The sequence below is a fragment of the Scyliorhinus canicula genome, chromosome 17, assembly GCF_902713615.1.
Source record: "Scyliorhinus canicula chromosome 17, sScyCan1.1, whole genome shotgun sequence".
Classification (NCBI taxonomy): domain Eukaryota; kingdom Metazoa; phylum Chordata; class Chondrichthyes; order Carcharhiniformes; family Scyliorhinidae; genus Scyliorhinus; species Scyliorhinus canicula.
Window position 1 is genome coordinate 117,492,120 of NC_052162.1, and position 22,321 is coordinate 117,514,440.

Below are 22,321 nucleotides of genomic sequence, written 5' to 3' on the forward strand. Positions count from 1 at the left end.
GGGAGAACATTAAAAAAATTTTTAGAGTACCCAATTATTTTTTCCAATTCAGGGGCAATTTTAGCGTGGCTAATCCAACTAACCTGCACATCTTTGGGTTGTGGGGGTGAAACCCACGCAAACATGGGGAGAACGTGCAAACTCCACACAGACTGTGACCCAGGGCCGGGATTCGAATCAGAGGGAATATTTTGATGCAGTGAATGGTAATGACCTGGAACTCGCTGCCTGTGTGGGGGGTGGAAATGAAGACAGTGGAGGATTTCAAATGGAAATTGGATCGGCATTTGAGGGAACTAAATTGTAGAGCTACAGGGATAGAATGGGGCACTGGGATTTGGTTTGCTCCAGAGCCAACATGTAATTGATGGGCTGAATAGCCTCCTTCTGTGCCCTCATGGCTCTGATCGAAATTTCAGCTGCTGCAGTCTCTCCAACGCACTGAAGTCCCTCATCCCTGGTGCCATTCTTGTAAATCTCCTCTACACCCTCTCGGAGAACTTCACATCTTTCCTAAAGTGTGGGGCCCATATATAGGGTTCCATTCTAGAGGGATAGAATTGAAAAGCAGGGAGATTATGTTCAACTTGTTTAGAGCCAGGGTTAGACTACACTGGGAGCACTGTCAACATTTGTCATCTCCATTTAGAACAAGGAAATGGAGGCACTGGAGAAAGTGCAACAAAGATTCACAAGAATAATACCAGAACTGAGAGCATTTCACCCTCAGGAAAGGCTGGGGCTGCTTTTCTCTGGAAAAGAGAAGACTGAAGGGTGATCTGAGGGAAATCTTTAAGATGATGAAGGGGTTCAATAATCCAATCGGGATTTGATGAGAAACCTCTTTGCCCAGCAAGTGGTGAGAATGTGGAACTCAGTCCCACAGTGAGTGGTTGAGCTGAACAGCATGAATACATTGAAGGGGAAGCTAGATACATACATGAGGGAGAAAGGAATAGAAGGAGATGCTGATGGGGGGAGATGAAGAGAGGTGGGTGGAGGCTCATGTGGAGCATAAATACTGAGAGACAAATTGAGCTGACTGGCCTGGCCCTGTGCTGTAGACTCAATGGAACAGAGACAAATGTATTATTTTATTTGAGATCTACCTTAGTGGGGGAAAACACTATTTACTGTCCAGGACAAAATAAATGTCCTTCATCAGCTTTTGTGGATCATGTCAGTGGAAATGTGCTCTCCCAGGCTCAAAGAGCATCAGCCCACTGGAAGCAAAGTGGTGAGACCGGCCGGTCCAGCCGAAAGAAATTCTCTGACCCGCCCACTTCACCAAGTGTCAGAATGAACAAGATTTGATTTAGATTTATTGCCACGTGCTCCGAGGTACAGTGAAAACTATTGTTCTGTGTACAGTCCAGACAGATAATTCTATACATGAAAAAACAAAAGGACATACGGAGGTTATGGAGGACGGGCAGGTCAGTGGAGTTGAGGCCAGGATCAGCCACATTGAGGGTGTGAGGATTGGGAGGCTAAATTGCCCACTCCCGCTCCTCGGTCATGTGTTCTAGGGAGGAGATGATCTGGCTCATTTTGCAATCCAGCTCTTGGTCTGCAACATTGTAGGCAGCAGATGAGGAACATATCAGCCATGATAGAATGGCAGAGCAAACTTGATGGGCCGAATGGCCTAATTCTGCTTCTATACCTTATGAACTTCTGAAATACACAATATAAATACGTAGACATCGGGTGAAGCATACGGAGTGTAGTGCTACTCTGTGGAGAAGATGCGTGGAGAGATCAGTTCAGTCCATAAGAGGGTCATTCAGGAGTCTGGTAACAGAGGGGAAGAAGCTGTTTTTGAATCTGTTATTGTGAGTTCCCAGACTTTTTTATCGCCTGCCTGATGGAAGAGAGAATAACCCGGGTGGGAGGGGTCTTTGATTATGCTGCCTGCTTTCCCAAGGCAGTGGGAGGTATAGACAGAGTCAATGGATGGAAGGTGGGTTTGTGTGATGGACTGGGCTGTGTTCAAGGCTCTCTGTAGTTTCTTGCGGTCTTGGGCCAAGCAGTTGCCATACCAGGCTGTTATGCAGCCAGATAGGATGCTTTCTCTGGTGTATCTGTAATAATTGGTAAGATTCAATGTAGACATGCTGAATTTCCTTAGTTTCCTGAGGAAGTATAGGCGCTGTTGTGCTTTCTTGGTCGTAGTGTCGACGTGGGTGGACCAGGACAGTTTGTTGGTGATGTGCACACCTCAGAATTTGAAGCTGTGAACCATCTCCCCCTCAGCATCATTGATGCAGACAGGGGTGTGTACGATATTTTGCTTCCTGAAGTAAATGACTAGCTCCTTAGTTTTGCTGACATTGAGGGAGAGATTCATGTCATTACACCATGCCACCAGGTTCTCTATCTCCCTCCTATGCTCTGACTCATCGTTGTTTGAGATCCGATCCATTACAGTTATGTCATCAGCAAACTCGTAGATGGAGTGGGAGCCAAATTTTGCCACAGTCGTGTGTGTACAGGGAGTATAGGAGCAAAGTACGCAACCTTGTGGGGCCCTGGTATTGAGGACTTTCGTGGAGGAGTTGTTGTTTATCCTTACTGATTGTGGCCTGTGTATCAGGAAGTCAAGGATTCAGTTGCAGAGGGGGGAGCCAAGTCCTAGGTTTTGGACTTTTGATATGAGCTTGGCTGCGACTATGGTGTTGAAGGCGGAGCTGTAGTTAATGAATAGGAGTCTGACTATAGGAGTCTTTGTTGTCCAGATGCACCAGGGATGATTGTAGGGTCAGGGAGAAGGCGTCTGCTGTGGACTGGTTGCGGTGGTATGCAAATTGCAGTGGCTCAAGGTACTCTGGGAATCTGGAGTTGCTGTGTCTCATGGCCAACCTTTCGAAGCACATCATAATGATCGATGTCAAGGCCACCGGATGGTAGTCATTGAGGCACGTTGTCTGGTTCTTTTTTGGCACCGGTATGATGGTGGTCTTCTTGAAGCAGGTGGGAACCTCGCAACGGAGTAGGGAGAGGTTGAGGGTGTCCGCGAACACACCCGTCAGTTGGTCCGTGCAGGATCTGGGTGCACGACCAGGGACTCCGTCAGGACCTGCCGCTTTTCGAGGGTTCACTTTCAAGAAGACCAACCTGACTTTGGAGGCTGTGACGGTGGGTATGGGTGTGTCCATGGCTCCTGGGGCAGTTGACAACGGTTTGTTGGTTTCCTGCTCGAAACAAGTATCAAATGCATTGGATTTGTCGGGGAGGGTTGCGCCTAAAGATTTTACTCGGCTTTGTTTGGTAGCGCATTATTTTGTTCAAGCCTTGCCACAACCAACAAGAGTCCATGTTGTTAATCTGTGATTCTAGCTTAGTCTGGTATTGTCTCTTTATGTCCATGTTGGCTTTCCAGCGGTTGTACCTAGATTTCTTGTACAGGTCAGTGTCACCTGTCTTGAATGCCTCAGAACTGGCCTTTACTCCCGACTAAACCATGGTTTCTGGTTGGGTAACGTACATACTACCTTTAGAATCATAGAATTTACAGTGCAGGAGGCCCTTCAGCCCATCAAGTCAGCACCGACTCTTGGAAAGAGCACCCTACCCAAGCCCACACCACCCTCTCCCCATAACCCAATAACCCCACGCAACCAACACTAAGGGCAATTTTGGACACCAAGGGCAATTTAGCATGGCCAATCCACCTAACCTGCACATCTTTGGGCTGTGGGAGGAAACCAGAGCACCCGGAGGTAACCCCTGCACACATGGGGAGAATGTGCAGACTCCGCACAGACAGTGACCCAGCCGGGAATCGAACCTCGGACCCTGGAGCTGTGAAGCAATTGTGCTAACCCCTATGCTACCGTGCTACCTTCTTCGACACACAATCTTCTGCACATTTACTGATGAAGTCTGTGATGGTGCTGGCAAAATTGTTTAGGTTGGCTGCTGAGTTCTTGAATATGGACCAGTCCACTGACTCCAAGCAGTCGCTTTGGAGCTCGTCTGTTGCCTCGGACCAGCATTTGCACAACCTTCTTAAACGGATTCTCCCGCTTAAGTTTCTGCTTGCATGCCAGGAGAAGGATCACCGTCTTGTGGTCCGATTTTCCAAAGTGCGGTCGGGGCTGGATCATCAGGCGCCTGTTGCTCGTTTTACTGGAGTGTGATTAACACACCTCCGTTTAAAGGCCGTGTGCTTAACACTACTATGGCTCTGTATATGTAATTATGCACGGAGTGCTGTATTGAGACACCGTCACAAGTATATCAAGGTCAGGTTCAAAGCAATAAGTCTTAACACCGATTAGTAAGGCCAAACGATTGGTGTTTATTATAACAAATATAATAAATACACATGCATATGCTAAAGAGACTAACTTACTTCTAATACTAAACAACTAAATACTTATCTAGACAGGAACAGGCAAGGTCAGGGAACAAGGCCTTCATCCCGTTCTTGGTCTGCAACTTTCTGATTCTTAAAGTTGTCAGGATCTAGCAAGGTCTGGATCACGTAGCGATCATTGTATTGGCACTTACAGTTCGATGGCTGAGGCTCAACTGCTGGTGATGAAACTGGAGTCAGGATGCGATGTAACAAGTCTGGGCCGGAGCAAGCAAGCAGTCCTGAGCCAGAGCAAAGCAGACCGAACCATGTGCGGGACCTACTCTTATAGGTCCTAGAAGTCCGTGCCCCCTTGGGGCGGTTCTTTTACCTGCCAGGTATCGATTGGGTCTCTCCCAATCGATATTTTCCAAACTCCCCAATCTGAGGGTCGTTCCTCGATGGGTGGGGCAGTCCCTACGGCTCTTTGTGTTGGTTGCTGTGGCGCCATTCTGCCTGGGCGTCTACGGAAAAGTATCCATTGATACTTAAATGTTTCTATTGTGCGGGGTCTGGATCTGGATCACCTCATTACTATGCAGATCTGTTTCCATTTGCACCTTTGGCTGAAACTCTGCAGCTGGCCAGAAACTGGTTTCTGTACATGCAGAATGCAAATTAGTATTCTGCAAGCTGCTTGTCCTCACTAAGACTGTTTTTCCCTGCAGCCTTAGCAGTTCTCCATTTTGTAGCCCAGTGTCCATCTTAGATGGCTACATTCCCTCCTTGTGATCCTCACAAGAAATTGTGAAGGATCACCTATGCACGTTTCTTCGAGTGCCTTTGGGTGCCCTCTTTGTGTTCCCTGACCTTAGCAAGTCCCTGGGCGTCTACTCTGTCCTTAACTATGGCAAAAAAAATTTTAACTCACATTTCTACTTGGCGCTATGTCAAAGGGGACATGCATTACCAATAACCGGGAACCTCTACCTATCACAAGTACTATCCTTATCTCATTTTAAACATTTTATTACAGTCTAAAAACCTTATCCATTCACACCACATTACATATCACTTTCTGACTCAGCAGTCGAGTTCAGAACAATATAATACATTAGTGTCTTCTTTATTAACATATTGCTTTATTCATCAAGGGGTTGGGGGGATTGGTGAAACCGAAAAATAGGGGATCGAACTCCGTAAATGGTTGAGGGGCAGGAACGGGAGGCTCTCCTTTTCCATTTCCTCAACCTGAGGGTCTGTACAATGATGCAGAGAATTGCAATCACCAACAGTGATTCAATCACGTACGACATTGAGTACCATGTCATGAATTTTGTGCACCAGGTCTGAACTTTGCTGATCAGTGCTGAGCACAGGGGAGTTGGTGTGAGGGAAACATTAACGGCGAGGATTTTGGGGGAAACGTGACTTGCTTGCACATATACAAATACAACAACGTTTAAAACTAATAGATAGGCTTCCATCATGGTCTTCTCTTCGTTCTCTTTGTCCTCTTCCTTCTGTATGGCCGATCCTTGCCGTGAACCCTCTTTCGTCTTTCGAAAGCTATGGGATCAAGCACAGTATCTGTCAATACACAGTTTAATATCCGTACTTGTTAGTGTATCTGTCCTCTCATTCCAATTGACCCTTAAATGACTGGCCAAGTCACTCCCTGTGACTCCCCTCATTTTTTTTTTCTCAAAAGTGAATTTAGGAGCAGAAATACACCTAACAACTTTCCTCCTGCGAGCTGTCTCGCAGGCTTTGCCAATTTACCATCCGAATGTTCCTGGATGTAAATAGCATGTGGGATGGCGGCCTAAGGGCTACCTAATGAAAAATGAAAGCAAATTTTGAAACGAAAGGTCGAATGAGTTGCGTATGGGCCGCTACGGGTAAGATTTGGATGAAATCCCCAGGTAAGGCGTGCTGTGCCGTACCCGAGCTTGGCTGACCAAAATGGGTTCTCAGACAGGGCGGGTCCTCAGTGCCGTTTCTCCACTGCCTGAGTAACCTGGAATGAACGGGCAAGAATGTGTTAACCGTGGGATTGCAGCCTCTATTCACCGAATAGAGGGGCACCTAAAAAACAAGGGAGGAGCCAAGATGCTCCTTGTGAAAAGTTGAGCTGTGCTCCATACATTTTAGCCATCATGTGAGGTGGTCACAATCTTTTTAGCTGAAAAGAAGGTGGCCAACCTCCAACTGAACCATTAACATTAAAAGACAAACAAACGTAAACTTACAAACAAAACATACGTGCAGGTTCCATCAGAAAGGATATCGCTTCCCTCAAGTGGTTCCTATTTTACATCATCTGGACACCTCACTTTTCCTCTGCCTCTGTGAACAGGTTTACAAAGGGGTTGCCGTATCGGGATTCAGACACCGTGTCGTCCTGCTCTCCCGGATCCCACACCCTTGTGTGGATCAGGCATGCAATCTTGGAATTATGTGACCGGGGGTCACTTTCATCGTTACGGACAAATCTGTATGAATTGTTCCTGTGCCAAAGTGTGGGGTCTAAACCTGAAGGGGTATTGTCGGGTTCGTCGGGGTCGGGTGGTGGGTCTGGGTATTTAACATAGGTGACTTCCATGGGGTCACTGGAGTCGGGGTCGTAGTCGCTACAGTGGGGGCTGTAGGGTTGTGTGCTGTGGCTGTCCTCAAAGTCAGTGTCAGTTTCGCTGTCTCTGCTGTGGCAGCTTGTGGGCGTTTCGGGGCGTGGTCTGAAGTCAGTGGGCGGAGTCGTGGGCGAGTCCGATGATGAACTGGTCTGTGAGGGGGATGGTGGAAACGTGTCTCTAGTGGGCGGGGCGAGATGTTCTGCTGTGTCTAGCAGGACATGGTGTGCAGTGATTAGACTGTGTTCCATATGCCTTCAGTTGGTTAATATGGAACTACGCAGTCTTTCCATTGGGGTATTTTATCCTGTAAACTGAGGGGCTAATTTTGTCCGAAATTGAGTACGGGCCGGAATATTTTGGTGCCAAAAAACTGCTGGGGTTATACACAGATAGCATTACCTGTTGCCCAACCTGAAATTCTGTGGGGTGTACGTTCTTATTAAAGCAAGCTGTGCTTTGTTTGCGTTGTTTTCCCAGTTGAACTGCGGCTGCGATCTGTGCAGACCTCACAGTCTCAACTAGGTCTTTAACAGCTTTCTCATGCGTGAGGGCCGTCACTTCGGGGCTAGTCATGTCCAGTCCTAAAAGGAATTCTGTACCTTTCATAGGGCGTCCGGTCATGAGTGTGTGTGGGGTGAAAACTGTGGATGTTGAAACCGTGTTGCGGATAAACATTAGTGCAAATGGGAGTACTGAATCCCATGTAGAATTGTTTTCCTGAACCATTTTTCTAAGCGTCGATTTTAGGGTCCGATTCATGCGCTCTACAATCCCGCTTGACTGTGGGTGATACGCAATGTGAAAATTTTGTTTAATGCCGAATATGGTCAGGACGTTCTTCATGACACGTCCTGTGAAGTGAGATCCCTGGTCCGAATCTATACTTCTGGGTAAACCCCATCTCGTGAAGATGTGGTGGGTCAGGATCTTTGCAGCTGTCTCAGCTGTATTTGTTCGTGAGGGGAATGCCTCTACCCATTTGGTAAAGGTATCAATTACAACCAGCACGTATTTATAGCCATTCCTATAAGGGGGCAATGGTCCTATAAAGTCGATCTGGAGGTTTGTCCAAGGGCCATTAACTGGTCGAGTATGCCGAAGCTGTGCCTTCTTGGAATATCTCTCCGGGTTATTCTGGGCGCAAATAAGGCAATTCTCGATGTAATGGGTAACATCGGTCCTTAAATTAGGCCACCAACAGAGTTGCCGGAGGTGCCTCGTGGTCGGGTCGATCCCTTGATGTCCATGACCGTCATGGAACAAGGCAATCATTTGATTTCTATCCTGTTGCGGGACTACATAAAGCTGGTCCTTGATGATCACACCCTCATGTGTGGTCAGAGCGTGTCGGAACTTATCGTACTGTGGCACAAAATTTCCTTTAAAAATCTCCCTGAGATCTTCATCCTGCTTCTGTGCCTCGGCTAAATCTTTAATGTCCGTCTGTGAGACTTGAACTGCACTCACAGGGGCGCTAGCTGGTGCGCTAGCTGGGGGTGTCCAAAAGTGTCCTCGCCTGGAACCTGCTTTTGCCAGTGTGTCGGCTTTTACATTTCCAGGGGGGGATGACCTATGGTGGCTCCTAACTTTGATAATTCCAAAGGTCCTATCCTTCGCTTTGTCTAGGATGTGGCGGAGTAAAGGGGCTGATGGAAGGGGTTTCCTGTCTGCGGAGACAAAACCTCGTGTCCTCCACAGGGATAGAAAATCCGTTAAACTGTTGCAGACATATAGACTGTCCAAATATATGTCTGCCGGGCTGGGGAAGGAATCAGGGTGGTCCACTATGTAAGCTATGGCCGCGAGCTCTGCTGCCTGCGCGCCTAAGTGACCTGGCAATTTTAATGCAATCTCCTCTAAAGCGCGACCCTGCGTGTCCTCTGCATAGATGCCGCATCCAGTGATACGCTCACCATCTAAAACTGTGGATGAACCGTCCACGTATATCTTCAGTGGGCCACACGTGTCTGTGTGTTGGGGGCTTTGTCGTGGGTTCCCTATCTTCCTGGGGGGTGTCTTCGCTATGAAGGGTCCTGTGTTGTGTAGCGGTGCTACAATTTCGCATTCATGGGGCTGTCCTGGATATTGGAGGTTGTCGGCTAAAAATGTGTGTGTGCGGGTCCGTTTAACCGTAATGTCCCGTCCTTGTAGAAGTAACGTCCACCTAGCTGCTCTAATCTGGCTAACTGAACCGTCCTTCAGTCGACCGTCTAGGAGTAACTGTGTGGGGGTGTGCTCGGTCAAAATGGTGATGGGGTTGAGTCCAGTGATGTAGGAAAAGTATTGAACTGACCAGAAAACTGCTAGGAGGTGCCTCTCGCAGGCTGAGAATCCTTGTTCTACTGGGTCTAAAAGTCTTGAGGCATAAGCCACGGGTCGTAGCTGCTCGTGCCGTTCCTGAAGTAACACGGCCGAGAGGGTCAGATCTGTGCTCGCTACCTCTATTGCATAGGGGGAGAGTTGGTCTGGGACTTGTAGCGCGGGTGCTGCGCTAAGGGCTTTCTTTAACTCTTCCACAGCCTCTGTATGCTGCTGAAGCCATTCCCAAGGTGCTCCTTTCTTAAGGAGGTCTGAGAGTGGGGCTGCCTTTGTCGCGAATCCATCGATATGGTTCCGACAGTACCCAACCAGTCCTAAGAACGACTGGAGGGCTGAAACATTCTGGGGAAGGGGCAATTTGACAATCGAATCAATCCTTTTGAATTCAATCTCGCGTTTGCCGTGTGTGATGACTGTACCCAAATACATCACTTTATTTTCCAATATCTGGGCCTTTCTGGGGTTAACTTTACATCCAATCGAGGTTAAAAGTTCCAGGAGCTTGGCCAGAAGCGTAATGTGCTCTGCCTTTGTGTCTGTCTGCAGTAATAGGTCATCCACATACTGTACCAGACATTCGGGGCGGGTAAATTTTTCTAAACCATTTGCCAGCTGTCGGTGGAAAATGGAGGGTGAATTGTGGAATCCTTGTGGGAGGCATGTCCACGTATACTGCTGTCCTTTAAATGTGAAGGCAAATTTGTACTGGCACGCCTTTGCCAATGGGATTGACCAGAAGCCATTGCTAATGTCCAATACCGTGAAATATTTGGAGTTGAGTCCCTGTTTGAGCATGGTCTCGGGACTTGTTGCTACCGTGGGGGCTACTGCTGGGGTTACTTTGTTGAGCTCCCGATAATCAATGGTCAGTCGCCATGGTCCATCGGGCTTTCTCACTGGCCAAATAGGAGCATTATTGGTCGAGGCTACTGTTCTAAGTACCCCTTGCTCCAATAAGCTACCTATTACTTTCCCTATTTCTCTCTCTGCTTCTAGGGAAAATCTGTACTGTTTCTATGGTCGGGGGTCAGGTCCGGTAACTTGAACTTGTCCAGTCATTCTGCCGCAGTCGTGCCGGTGACTGGCAAATGCTGTCCGGTGACTATTTAAAACTGCTCTCACTTGTCTGTCCGTGCTTAGTGTAGTCAGGTCGAAAGAATAGTCGCCTAATGCGCTAATCCGATTAGCGTACTCTCCTACTGTGAGAGTAGCGGGTGCTCTGTCTGACCTTGCCATTCGCCAGACACACTGGTTTACTGGGTCGAATGACAGGCTATGTGGGTCGAATGACAGGCTATGGGCATTCATAAAGTTTATTCACAATATGTGTTCTGCTGTACGGGGAAGATTTACTAAAACGACGGGGTGTTTGGTAGAGATGTTCCCTAGCTGGATTGCTACGGGGGCTGTAATGTGTCCCTGCTGTGAGTGTCCTGTAAAACCACTAAGTGTGATGGTGGAGGTGGTCGGCCACGTGTCTGCCTGTGCCGTGGTGGTGGAATTAATTGTGGTGCGGGACCCTCCTGTGTCCCAAAGTAACTCTATGGGCTTCCCTCTAACCTTAGCTGTGACTACCGGTCTTCCGGATTGATCCCAAAGAGTGTCACAGACCCAAGTGGGGGAGCCCGAACACCGTCAGTCCGTTCCGTCCACATTGGTCTGTCCTGACTGTATTCCTATACTATGGATCGGCTTTGCTCTATTTCTGTTCAGAGTGCCTGTCTGCTGGCCTCTCTGTGATCTTTGGGGTGCATAGCATTCCTTTGCAAAATGTCCTAATTGGCCACAGTTGTAGCATTCGAGCAACTTCTGTGGAGGGCTGTTCTTCCCTTCATTTACCCATGCGGGTCTTTGGTGTGCTCTCACTGTCTGAATGTCCGCAGCAGCCTGAGCTTCCTCTGGGGTCTTTATTTTAATTCTGCCCTGAACCGATTGTTCCCAAGCGCGGGACAATCTTTTCAGAACCCATTTCTCGTTATGGGCCTCTTCTGAGGGGTCATAGCTATTGCAAGCACTCTGTCCTGCATCTGTGGCATGGGAAATTATGGTGCGCGTCCATTTAACCATGTTTTCACGGTTCAAATGCGCTCGGTTTAAATCGCCGAAAACTGCGTTGAAATGGATCCACAGCCTTCCTGCAAATGCTGTGGGATGCTCTGTCCTTTTTTGTCGGCACTTATTTAGTCCTTCGACTGGGTCTCCTCTATTGTATCCCATTGCATCTAAGATGGAGGTGTGCATTTCCTCTAGTGTGCCTCCTCCAACGTTCTGTGGGTCGGGGAGGGCTGCTACTACAGACGGGTCTAAGCTCAGAACCGTGAGCTTAACCTGCTCTCTCTCGTCCAGGCCGTACATGATTGCCTGCTGTTTCACTTTCGCGAAAAAGTGGTGGGGGTCTGCGGTGGGAGAAACGGAGTGATTTTCTCACACGCGTCCCTGAGTTGGGTTACAGTTAAGGGGGTGGTGTAGGTGATATCGGGTGCGCCTTCTGTGGTCGCTTTCCTTTGGGTGGTGACTGGATTCATAGTTGCGGTAACTATCTGATCTGTTGGAGGTTGGGGTGCTTTTCTTTTCTGCTGCGGTGCTGGCGCACATGTTCCTTGAACATAGCGCTGCGCTGTCTCACTCAATTCCTGCCAGTCTGGGGCATTCTCCTCATCTAACTGCGTTCCAAAAGTACTTTGGAACCCATTCTGCACTGAAAGCAGAGATTGCAGCTCCGCAATCTGCTTCCTACACTTGGCATGATCCACTGTGCTTTGTCTTTGTTCTGTGGTGGCAGCATGGAGTGCTCTTAACGCTGCCTTAAGGTCAGAGCATTGCCTCTGCAATGCCTCTACCTGCTTTTCCGATTCCTCTCTTATCAGGACGGCGCGTTGCACATCCTGATAGGCTTTTTCATACTGGGTCTGGGAACTGCTCAGATGGGCTAGACATGACTGATGTGCCCTCTTGGCATCATCCACCTCTCTACCCTTCTCTGCCAGCTTCCCTCTTAGTTCCATGTTTTCCTTTTCTATGTCCCTGACATCAACTTTGCTCATCCTGTTTCTCTCTTCTAATTCTGCTCGGAGCGTCTGAACGATCTCCTCAGTGCCTCGCAACTGTGCCAAACAGGACACGATTGCCATCGGCTTGCGTGCTTTACTCGGATTTTTCTTATGAATTTGAGAGAGGTTCTCCCACCAAGTATGTCCTATACTTCCGGGACCTGTCTCCTCATTCATACAGAACTCATCCCAAAGGGGCCATCCCTTTCCTTTCAGGTACTTGCGGAGTTCCAGCTTCCACACGGGACACTGACCTACTCGGCTACTGCTGGTCGCTGCGACCACAAACCGTTCTGGGTTCATGAGGCGTTCCATTGCCTGCATGGCCATTTTCTCTTTCTCTCTTAATTTAGGACAGGGGGTGTTGAGGTAATGTTTTACAAGACGGGTAAGGCTTTCGCTATGTTCCGCTCACAAAACTCCCGACAGTTCGTCTCAACAAAAAGCTCTCAGGTTTACCTTACAACCCTGTTAGTACGCATGCACAAAACACACTTCCGAATTATCTTTATTGGTTTGAACACCTTGACCACTTGTGATTTTTCCTTTTTCTCCAATCAGATTTCTAATTCAAATTTCTGGGTCCTCGACGGAGTGGGGGTGCCACTTGTAACCGCGTCCCGTCAGGATGTCGCCACTAAATGTTGCTCGTTTTACTGGAGTGTGATTAACACGCCTCCGTTTAAAGGCCGTGTGCTTAACACTACTATGGCTCTGTATATGTAATTATGCTCGGAGTCGCCAGGTGCCGTATTGAGACACCGTCACAAGTATATCAAGGTCAGGTTCAAAGCAATAAGTCTTAACACCGATTAGTAAGTCCAAACGATTGGTGTTTATTATAACAAATATAATAAATACACATGCATACGCTAAAGAGACTAACTTACTTCTAATACTAAACAACTAAATACTTATCTAGACAGGAACAGGCATGGTCAGGGAACAAGGCCTTTGTCCCGTTCTTGGTCTGCAACTTTCTGATTCTTAACGTTGTCAGGATCTAGCAAGGTCTGGATCACGTAGCGATCGTTGTATTGGCACTTACAGTTCGATGGCTGAGGCTCAACGGCTGGTGATGAAACTGGAGTCAGGATGCGATGTAACAAGTCTGGGCCGGAGCAAGCAAGCAGTCCTGAGCCGGAGCAAAGCAGACCGAACCATGTGCGGGACCTACTCTTATAGGTCCTAGAAGTCCGTGCCCCCTTGGGGCGGTTCTTTTACCTGCCGGGTATCGATTGGGTCTCTCCCAATCGATATTTTCCAAACTCCCCAATCTGAGGGTCGTTCCTCGATGGGTGGGGCAGTCCCTACGGCTCTTTGTGTTGGTTGCTGTGGCGCCATTCTGTCTGGGCGTCTACGGAAAAGTATCCATTGATACTTAAATGTTTCTATTGTGCGGGGTCTGGATCTGGATCACCTCATTACTATGCAGATCTGTTTCCATTTGCACCTTTGGTTGAAACTCTGCACCTGGCCAGAAACTGGTTTCTGTACGTGCAGAATGCAAATTAGTCTTCTGCAAGCTGCTTGTCCTCACTAAGACTGTTTTTCCCTGCAGCCTTAGCAGTACTCCATTTTGTAGCCCAGTGTCCATCTTAGATGGCTACACGCCCTTGATGTTTGTGTAGCAGTGGTCAAGGATGTTGGGGCCCCTGTTGGGACAGGACATGTGTTGGTGGAATTTTGGCTATATAGTCTTGAGGTTGGCCTGGTTGAAGTCCCCGGCCACGATGAACAAGGCCTCCGGTTATTCTGCTTCATTGTTATTTATAGCGGTTACAATTCATCAAGCACCTTCTTCACTTCCGCCTGGGGTGGGATGTAGACCGCTGTGATGATGGCAGAAGTGAACTCCGTGGAAGGTAGTATGGACGGTACTTCACAGTCGGGTATTCCAGGTCCGGGGAGCAGTAGTTCGCCAGAGTCGCCACGTCCGAGCACCAGGAGGAGTTGACGAGGAGACAAACCTCTCCACCCACTCCAGGTTCAGTCCTTGATGTGATTAACAGCAGGAATAACAGCAGAATCTAACCCGTCATCACTTGTGAACCCTTTGGTGTCTCAGCATGTTGGATGACTGAGTGAATCCCTCCCACAGTGAGAGCAGGTGAATGGCTTCTTTCCAGTGTGGACTGGCTGGTGTCTCCACAGTGTGGATGATGTTCTAAATGTCTTTGTGCAGTGAGAGCAGCTGAACGGTCTCTCCTCAGTGTGAGTGCGCTGGTGGATCACCAGTACCTGAGAGCTTTTAAATCCACTCCCACAGTCAGAGCATTTAAAGGGTCTCTCATTGGTGTGAGTGACATTGTGTTTCAGCAAGTGGGATGACTGAGTGAATCCCTTCCCACAGTTGGAGCAAGCGAATGGCCTCTCTCCGGTGTGAACCCGCTGGTGTTTCATCAGGTTGGATGATGTTTTAAACCTCTTTGTGCAGTGAGAGCAGCCGAACGGTCTCTCCTCAGTGTGAATGCGCTGGTGGATCATCAGCGCCTGAGATCTTTTGAAACTCTTCCCACAGTCAGAGCATTTAAAGGGTCTCTCATTGGTGTGAGTGACATTGTGGCTCAGCAGGCTGGATAACTGAGTGAATCCCTTCCCACACACTGTGCAGGTGAATGGCATCTCCCCAGTGTGAACTCGCTGGTGTGACTGCAGGTGGACTAACTGAGTGAATCCCATATCACACACAGTGCAGATGAATGGCCTCTTCCCGGTGTGAACTCGCTGGTGTGTCCGCAGGTGGGATAACCGAGTGAATCCCTTCCCACACACAGTGCAGGTGAATGGCCTCTCCCCAGTGTGAACTCGACGGTGGACCAGCAGGTTGGGTAACTGAGTGAATCCCTTATCACACACACTGCATGTGAATGGTCTCTCTCCAGTGTGAACTCTCTGGTGTCTCTGCAGGTGGGATAACCGAGTAAATTCCTTCCCACAGTCAGAGCAGGTGAATGCCCTGTCCCCAGTGTGAACTCGTTCATGTCTCTGCAGGTTGCCAATGTCAGTGAATCCCTTCCCACACACAGAGCAGATGAACGGCCTCTCTCCAGTGTGACTGCGTTGATGCCTTTCCAGCCCGTAAGGGCCTTTGAATCCCTTCCCACAGTCCTCACATTTCCATGCTTTCTTCATGGTCCGGGTGATCTTGCGTCTCACCACGTTGGACCATCAGTTGAAGCCTCGTCCACACACAGAACAGTCTCTCCCTGCTGTGAATGGTGTAGTATTTTTTCAGCCTGTGTAACTGGTTAAAGCTCTTTCCACAGTCAGTGCTCTGTAACAGTCTCACACATGTGTGTGTGTCTCAGTGCTTTTCCTGACACACTGATGTTTAAAATCTCTTGAAGCAGACAGAATAGACAAAGATTTCTCCTTCTAGATTCAAAGACTGATGATATTTTGTTCCCAAGAATTGAGTGACTCAGTCAGTTCTTGACGCAATATTTAGTTTGAGATATCTACCTCAAACTCCTCTCGTTCTAACTTCCTGCAAAAAGATTTTACAAAAGTGATCACTGTCAGTGCAGGATAAGAAATTCAGAACAGACAAATCTAGTTTCTAGCGAACATTCTTTGCTCTGTCTCTTTCCCTCAAATGCTCTAAATCTCCATTCCACACACTCCCCATCCAGTCTCATGCTGCTGTATTTAATAGTCACCCTCCCAATTCTCCTTATAATCTTTTATTATAGTCACAAGTAGGCTTACATTAACACTGCAATTAAGTTACTGTGAAAAGCCCTTGGTCGCCACACTCCGGCACCTGTTCGGGTACACAGAGGGAGAGTTCAGAATGTCCAAAACACCTAACAAGCACGTCTTTCGGGACTTGTGGGAGGAAACCAGAGCACCTGGAGGAAACCCATCATTCCTGCAGTAATGTCCTGGACCTGAGATGATTGACCTCCAACCACCACAACCATCTTCCTTTGTGCCCGGTATGACTCAAACCAATGGAAAGTTTTCCCTCAGATTCCCATTGACTCCAGTATAGCTGGGGCTCCTTGATGCCATACTCGGTCAAATGCTGCCTTGATACCAAGGGCAGTCACTCTCACCTCTGGCTTTCAGCTCTTTTGTCCATGTTTGAACCAAGGCTGTAATGAGGTCAGGAGCTGAGTGAGCCTGGCGGTACCCAAACTGAGCGTCCATGTGCAGGTTATTGCTAAGTAAATGCCACTTGATAGCGGTGTTAGTGACTCCTTTCATCACTTTGTTGATGATGGAGAGTATTCCAAGAGGGAAGTAATTGGCTGGGTTGGATTTGTCCTGTTTACTGGCCCCTTAAATATCAGCCATCTCCTGGGGAAACCAGCCCTTTAATTGTGAACACTGGGAAAGAGAGCATCCTTTTAGCCAGACAAATAAATGTGTCAAGCTGAGGGAAGCAAAGGATGTCAATGTCTTTAAGAGAGAGAGAGAGACCTGGGCTAAGCTTTCCAGAGTCTGCACCCTCCCTGGATTCACTTCCTTTCCCTTCAGTTGCTGCAAGTGACCAATTGAAGGTCAAAATGAGAAAAGAAAGTGTTTTACTCACAGATGTTGGAGACAGGAGGAAGTTTGCGTCATTGTGAAGTTCAATCCAGCAGTCACACGAAGCCCGCGCTGATTAGCTGGAGGACCAGAGTCCTTCCGGTCCTCCAACTCTTCCTATTGGTCAATAGCTCAGGAAAAGGTCATGAGGCGGGCTACCCTTTGCACATGCGCAGCTTCCCCTCTCCATTGGACGTGCGCAGTCGTGGGCAGGGGGAGATCACCGATTGGCTTCTCGCTCTGGCCGTCAGGCGGTTGCCTGGAAACCTTGTCTCGAGGAGGTTCTGTTGTCGGTTTTTTTCTCCCTTGTTCAGGGGGCGGGCGAAACAACGGGAGGGGGCGGGGAGCGCCGGGCCTGCGCACTGGAACCCGGTGATGACACAGCGGAATAGAGTAACTCCTATTGGCTGATTCAGGCAGGGTCCCATTGTGATGTCACAGCGGAAGTGAAGGAAAAAAAACTCCTGTCTCCAACATCTGTGAGTAAAACACTTTCTTTTCTCCCCCTTTCCATTTCTTTTCTCATTCTCACCTTCAATTGGTCACTTGCAGTAACTGAAGGGAAAGGAAGTGAATCCAGGGAGGGTGCAGACTATGCAAAGGTTGGCCCAGGTCTCTCTCTCTCTTAAAGACATAGACATCCTTTGCTCCCTCAGCTTGACACATTTATTTGTCTGGCTAAAAGGATGGTCTCTTTCCTAATGTTCACAATTAAAACACGAGGTTAAAGTCCAACAGGTTTGTTTCAAACACGAGCTTTCGGAGAACTGCTCCTTCCTCCACCTGTGGAAGGAGCAGTGCTCCGAAAGCTCGTGTTTGAAACAAACCTGTTGGACTTTAACCTAGTACTGTAAGACTTCTTACTGTGCTCACCCCAGTCCAACGCCGGCATCTCCACATCATCTTCACAATTAAAGGAAGAGAAAATGCTAGAAAATCTCAGCAGGTCTGGCAGAGAAAAGAGCTGACGTTTCGAGTCTAATGACTCTGACAAAGACTCATCGGACTCGAAACGTTCGCTCTTTTCTCTCCCTCCAGATGCTGCCAGACTTGCTGAGATTTTCCTACATTTTCTCTTTCATTTCAGATTCCAGCATCCGCGGTAATTTGCCTTAAGAAACTGCAAGCAATCTGTTGGTGTCCGGGTTAACGTTTAAATATTATTTTCTTTTCTTTAAATAAAGTATGGTGGCGCAGTGGTTAGCATTGCTGCCTCACAGCACCAGGGAACTGGTTCATCCCCGGTCTCAGTTCACTGCCCGTGTGGAGTTTGCACATTCTCCCCATGTCTGCTTGAGTCTAATCCCCGCAAACCCAAAGATGTACAGGACTGACATTTTAATGGGACAGTAAATTAATATCTGACAGAGATATGTCTATATTTTTAAATTAGATATATTATTTATGGTCTGTAATAAAGTGCATTTATTATTATTTCTGGTTGTGTAATATTGTACTGTAGCTATTTATATATTTCCAGTCATCTCTTCCCTCAAAAGGCTATTAGTCTATGGAATTCTCTTCCTCAGGGACGAGTGGAGTCTGTGGGTCACTGAATATATTCAAGGATGAGTTGGACAGATTTTTAATGTTTCTTTTGTCATGCCTTTTTTTAACCATTTTTAAAATAATGAATGCAACAGAATAACAGAAAAATTGGTGGAAAATGGGCACAGAGCGGGACAAGAGATATTGCCGCATAATTACAAGCAACACATTGCAGAATTAATTCATAGCAGGATATTTGAGCGACCAGAGCCTCCATATGAAATGCCAGGTTAATTGTACAACCAGTTGACAGGTTAACATAGTAAGTGGGGAAAGAGGATAAGATTATATAAAAACAGAAGAATAACAATGCAGGGCGCATACCCCAAAATATTACAAAACAAACTAACAGCATAGTTGAATTAAAATAATATAGATGACACAGAATCTCTATAGTGCAGAAGGAAGCCATTTGCTTCTTCAAGCCTGCACTGACCCTCAGAAAAAGCAGACTCCCCACCCTCTCCCCATAATCCGGTGCATTGATCATCGCCAACCCACCTAATCTAACATCTTTGGACCGTAATGGGCAATTTAGCATGACCAATCCACTTAACCTGCACATCTTTGGACTGTGGGAGGAAACCGGAGCACCCAGAGAAAACTCACGCAGACACAGGGAGTATGCGCATCTCCACACAGACAGCCACTTAAGGAATTGAACTTGGGTCTCTGGCTCTGTGTGGCAGCAGTGCTAACCATTGTGCCTCACTGTGCCCTACTCTGGGCTCAGTTGAATTGAATTCACTGATGGAAAGCCCTGGAGGAGCAGGTCAACCAGATTAGAACACATGTATTTGAGACACGGGTCTCATAATTTAACAAATGCATCAGACTTAGAATGAAGTACAGACATTAAAAATTCCAATGGGATACATTCCGTAATCAGCCTATGCCAGTTTTGGACAGAAGGAGAACTGGCTGGCCTGCTTCCATATCCAACCTGAAGGATGTTGGGTCTATCCTAACCAAATTCCATATGAACATAAGATGAGAGGCCAATTGATAAAGCCAGATATTCGGGAGACACAAACCTCCCTTAGCTCCTGGTGATTGGAGCTCAACAAACTTGAGGTGAGGTTTATTTTTGTTCCAGATAAATGTATTAATCATTCCATTAATTTATTTAATGACTCTGGTCGACAGCAGTATAGGCCGCATCTGCAGAGGGTTCAACAGTCTGGGCAACACATTCATTTTAATGAAGGTGATCCTCCCTCACCATGAAATCGGAAGAGCCGACCACCGGACAAGGTCCCTCCTAATAGTCACCATCAGCTGTGGAAAGTTAGCCCCATATAGCTGTCTGAAAGAGGGGTCATTCACATTCCCAGATATTTAAATCCCATGGGGAGAGCATCTGATTAGGAACTTAGCAAGCGGAGGGGGGCTTACCCTTCAACACTCCTCCTCCCCCCACCAGCATGGCCTCTGACTCAGTAAAATTCATCTTATAACCAGAGAAGGCACTAAATCTATCCACAGTCGGGTGCTGCTGGCTAAGATGAACATTTTGCTGTGGTTTTTATTTTTATCTCAGTGCCTAATGGTCTTTTTGCCAAAATTGTTCTTTCTGGGGGTGGATAGGTTGGTTTAATCGTTTGTGTGGGCAGATAGGGTGGCAAGGATTAGGAAGACGGTGATTCAGAGAGGGCGACAGTCAGGGGGTTTGGCTGTGCTGAACCGGTTATACTATTATTGGGTGGCGAACGCAGAGTAGGTGAGGGGTTGGAGCAGGGTGACGGAGGCTTTGTAGGCTTACATTAAAGGGTAGGTGGGGTTAATGGGTTACAGGGATAGGGTGGAGACATGGGCTTATGTAGGGTGCTCTTTCAAAGAGCCGGTGCAGACTCAATGGGTTGAATAGCTTCCTTCTGCACCGTAGGGATTCTATGTTCTATAATTTCAAGGAGCTGGTTACCGTCAACTGCTTTGGGGGAGAGAAGGGAGTTGGAGAGGTCGGTTAGGGAGTTGGGGTGGGTTTAGGCGTTTTGTGTTGGTTTTACTTTGTAAATGTTAAAATCTGAATGAAAATATCCGCTACCCCAATAATGGCCGGGACTGAAACACTGGGGTTCAACACAAACTGGAGCCTGTCATCTGCAGACAGGGTGATCTTGTGCTGCCTCACCCCACCCCCCAGTCCCGACATCAGAGGATGCGATCTAATATCCTCTGGCAATGGTTCAGTGGCCAACAACAAGGGGGACAGAGGGCAGCCCTGCCTCGTCCCTCTCTGAAGCTCAAACTGCGATACCCTTAAACCATTGGTGATCACCGCCGCTGCCGGTCTGTGATATAACAATTGAATCCACTCAATATAATCCTCACCCAACCCGAAACCTCGCAGCGGATACACCAGATAATTCCACTCAACTCGAGCAAAAGCTTTCTCTGCATCGGAGGAGATCAGCAGCCCATCCAATGGATATTTCTGAAAAGCCTGAATCACATTCAGCAACCTTCCAACATTGTTCCTGGAAAATCTTCCCCGTATAAACCCAGTCTGGTTCTCCCGCACGATTGTCGGAAGGATGTCCTCCAGCCTTATCGCCGGAGCATAAGGTCGCAGTTTCAAGTCAACATTCAAAAGAGAGGGAACTTGTGACGGGGATGTGCTGAGTAGTCAAACATCAGGTGGCTCTTCTCCATCCAACAGAAAAATAGGCACTGTCGGCCGAATTTAGCCGCAAAATCAGACTTAGACATCCCCTCACCCTCAGCAATACTGCGGACAACAAAATGCCAGGAAGCAACAGCTGGAAAGGCTGCAGGGTCACAGAAACTGCGGCAAGTGACAGGAGCGGCGAGCAAGCGGGTCGGCGGGCCCACGAGGCGAGGGGTCTCCAGTCTCCCGAGAGAGGGAGACCGGCCACCCAGAAAACAAGCCCCACCCCTACCCCGACCAGGCGATGGCTGGAGGATGTTCCTAACCAAGGAACTAAACGCAATGAAGGATGACATTAAGGCTGAGATAAGGGTGACGGTCAAGCTGGCGGAGGTGCTAGCCGCCAGGCAGAAGGTGCTCAATGGCATGTGGAGGAAACTGGAAGCCCAGGGCAGCACAGTTCGAGAGCTGGAAAAGGTCGCGGACCAGTAGAATCGGTCAGGGAGGCAGAACATTCGGATAGTGGGCCTGCCAGAGGGGATCGAGGGCAGGGACCCAATCGACTACGTGGCCCAAATGCTGGGCAACCTGATTGGGAGGGACAGCTTCCCCAAACCGCTAGAGATCGACAGGGTTCACAGGTCGCTCCGACTGCGTCACCTCGCAATGAACAAAGGAGCCAGCGGATAGGAGGGAGGGGGAGAGGAGAGCAGAGCGCAGGAGAGGGTGAGGAGGGGACAGCAGGAACACAAGCAGAGCGGGTGTAGGAGCGGGTCAGATCGATCCTGGGTGAGGGGGCCACACACCAGCGGGAAAGCTAGTGCCAGGAAGTACGAGAGAGAGCGGGACCGCGGCACATCTCCCACTGGGAAGAGAGCGTCTGGAGGTGGGCAGATAGAGGAGAGGGATACGGTGGTGAGGGGGGGAGAAAGAAGAGGGGGGATATGGTGGGGTGGGGGGGGAGATAGAAGAGGGGGGATACGGTGGGGTGGGGGGAGATAGAAGGGGGGGATATGGTGCGGTGGGGGGGGGGGGTGATGGAAGAGGGGGGATACGGCCTGATGATGAGAGGGGGAACTTCACAACTGTTTACAGGATCCATTGACTGACGGATCAATCCTAGAACAGGGAAAATGACACGCATGGCGAGGGAACTGGGAACGTTCCTGGAGCAAACGGGGGCAGTGGATCCCTGGCTGTTCATGGAGCAGATGGGGAAGTGGATCCCTGGCGGTTCATGGAACAGATGGGGAAGTGGATCCCTGGCGGTTCTTACACCCGGCTGAGAAGGAATTCTCATTCTCACCAGTAGACAAGGTCCACACTC

At 48.4% G+C, this 22,321-nt stretch overlaps 1 protein-coding gene across 1 annotated transcript in view; it reads left to right on the forward strand.

Moving 5' to 3' along the window:
* LOC119951552 (oocyte zinc finger protein XlCOF6-like) overlaps positions 1 to 22,321 on the forward strand; it is a gene marked incomplete at its 5' end in the record, with an annotated part of 36,511 nt that overhangs the window by 7,173 nt on the left and 7,017 nt on the right. Inside the window, 2 exons of the mRNA XM_038774744.1 lie at positions 17,926 to 17,940; positions 21,110 to 21,471. Coding sequence (XP_038630672.1) covers positions 17,926 to 17,940; positions 21,110 to 21,471 — 377 coding nt within the window. The remainder of the gene's footprint in view (positions 1 to 17,925; positions 17,941 to 21,109; positions 21,472 to 22,321) is intronic.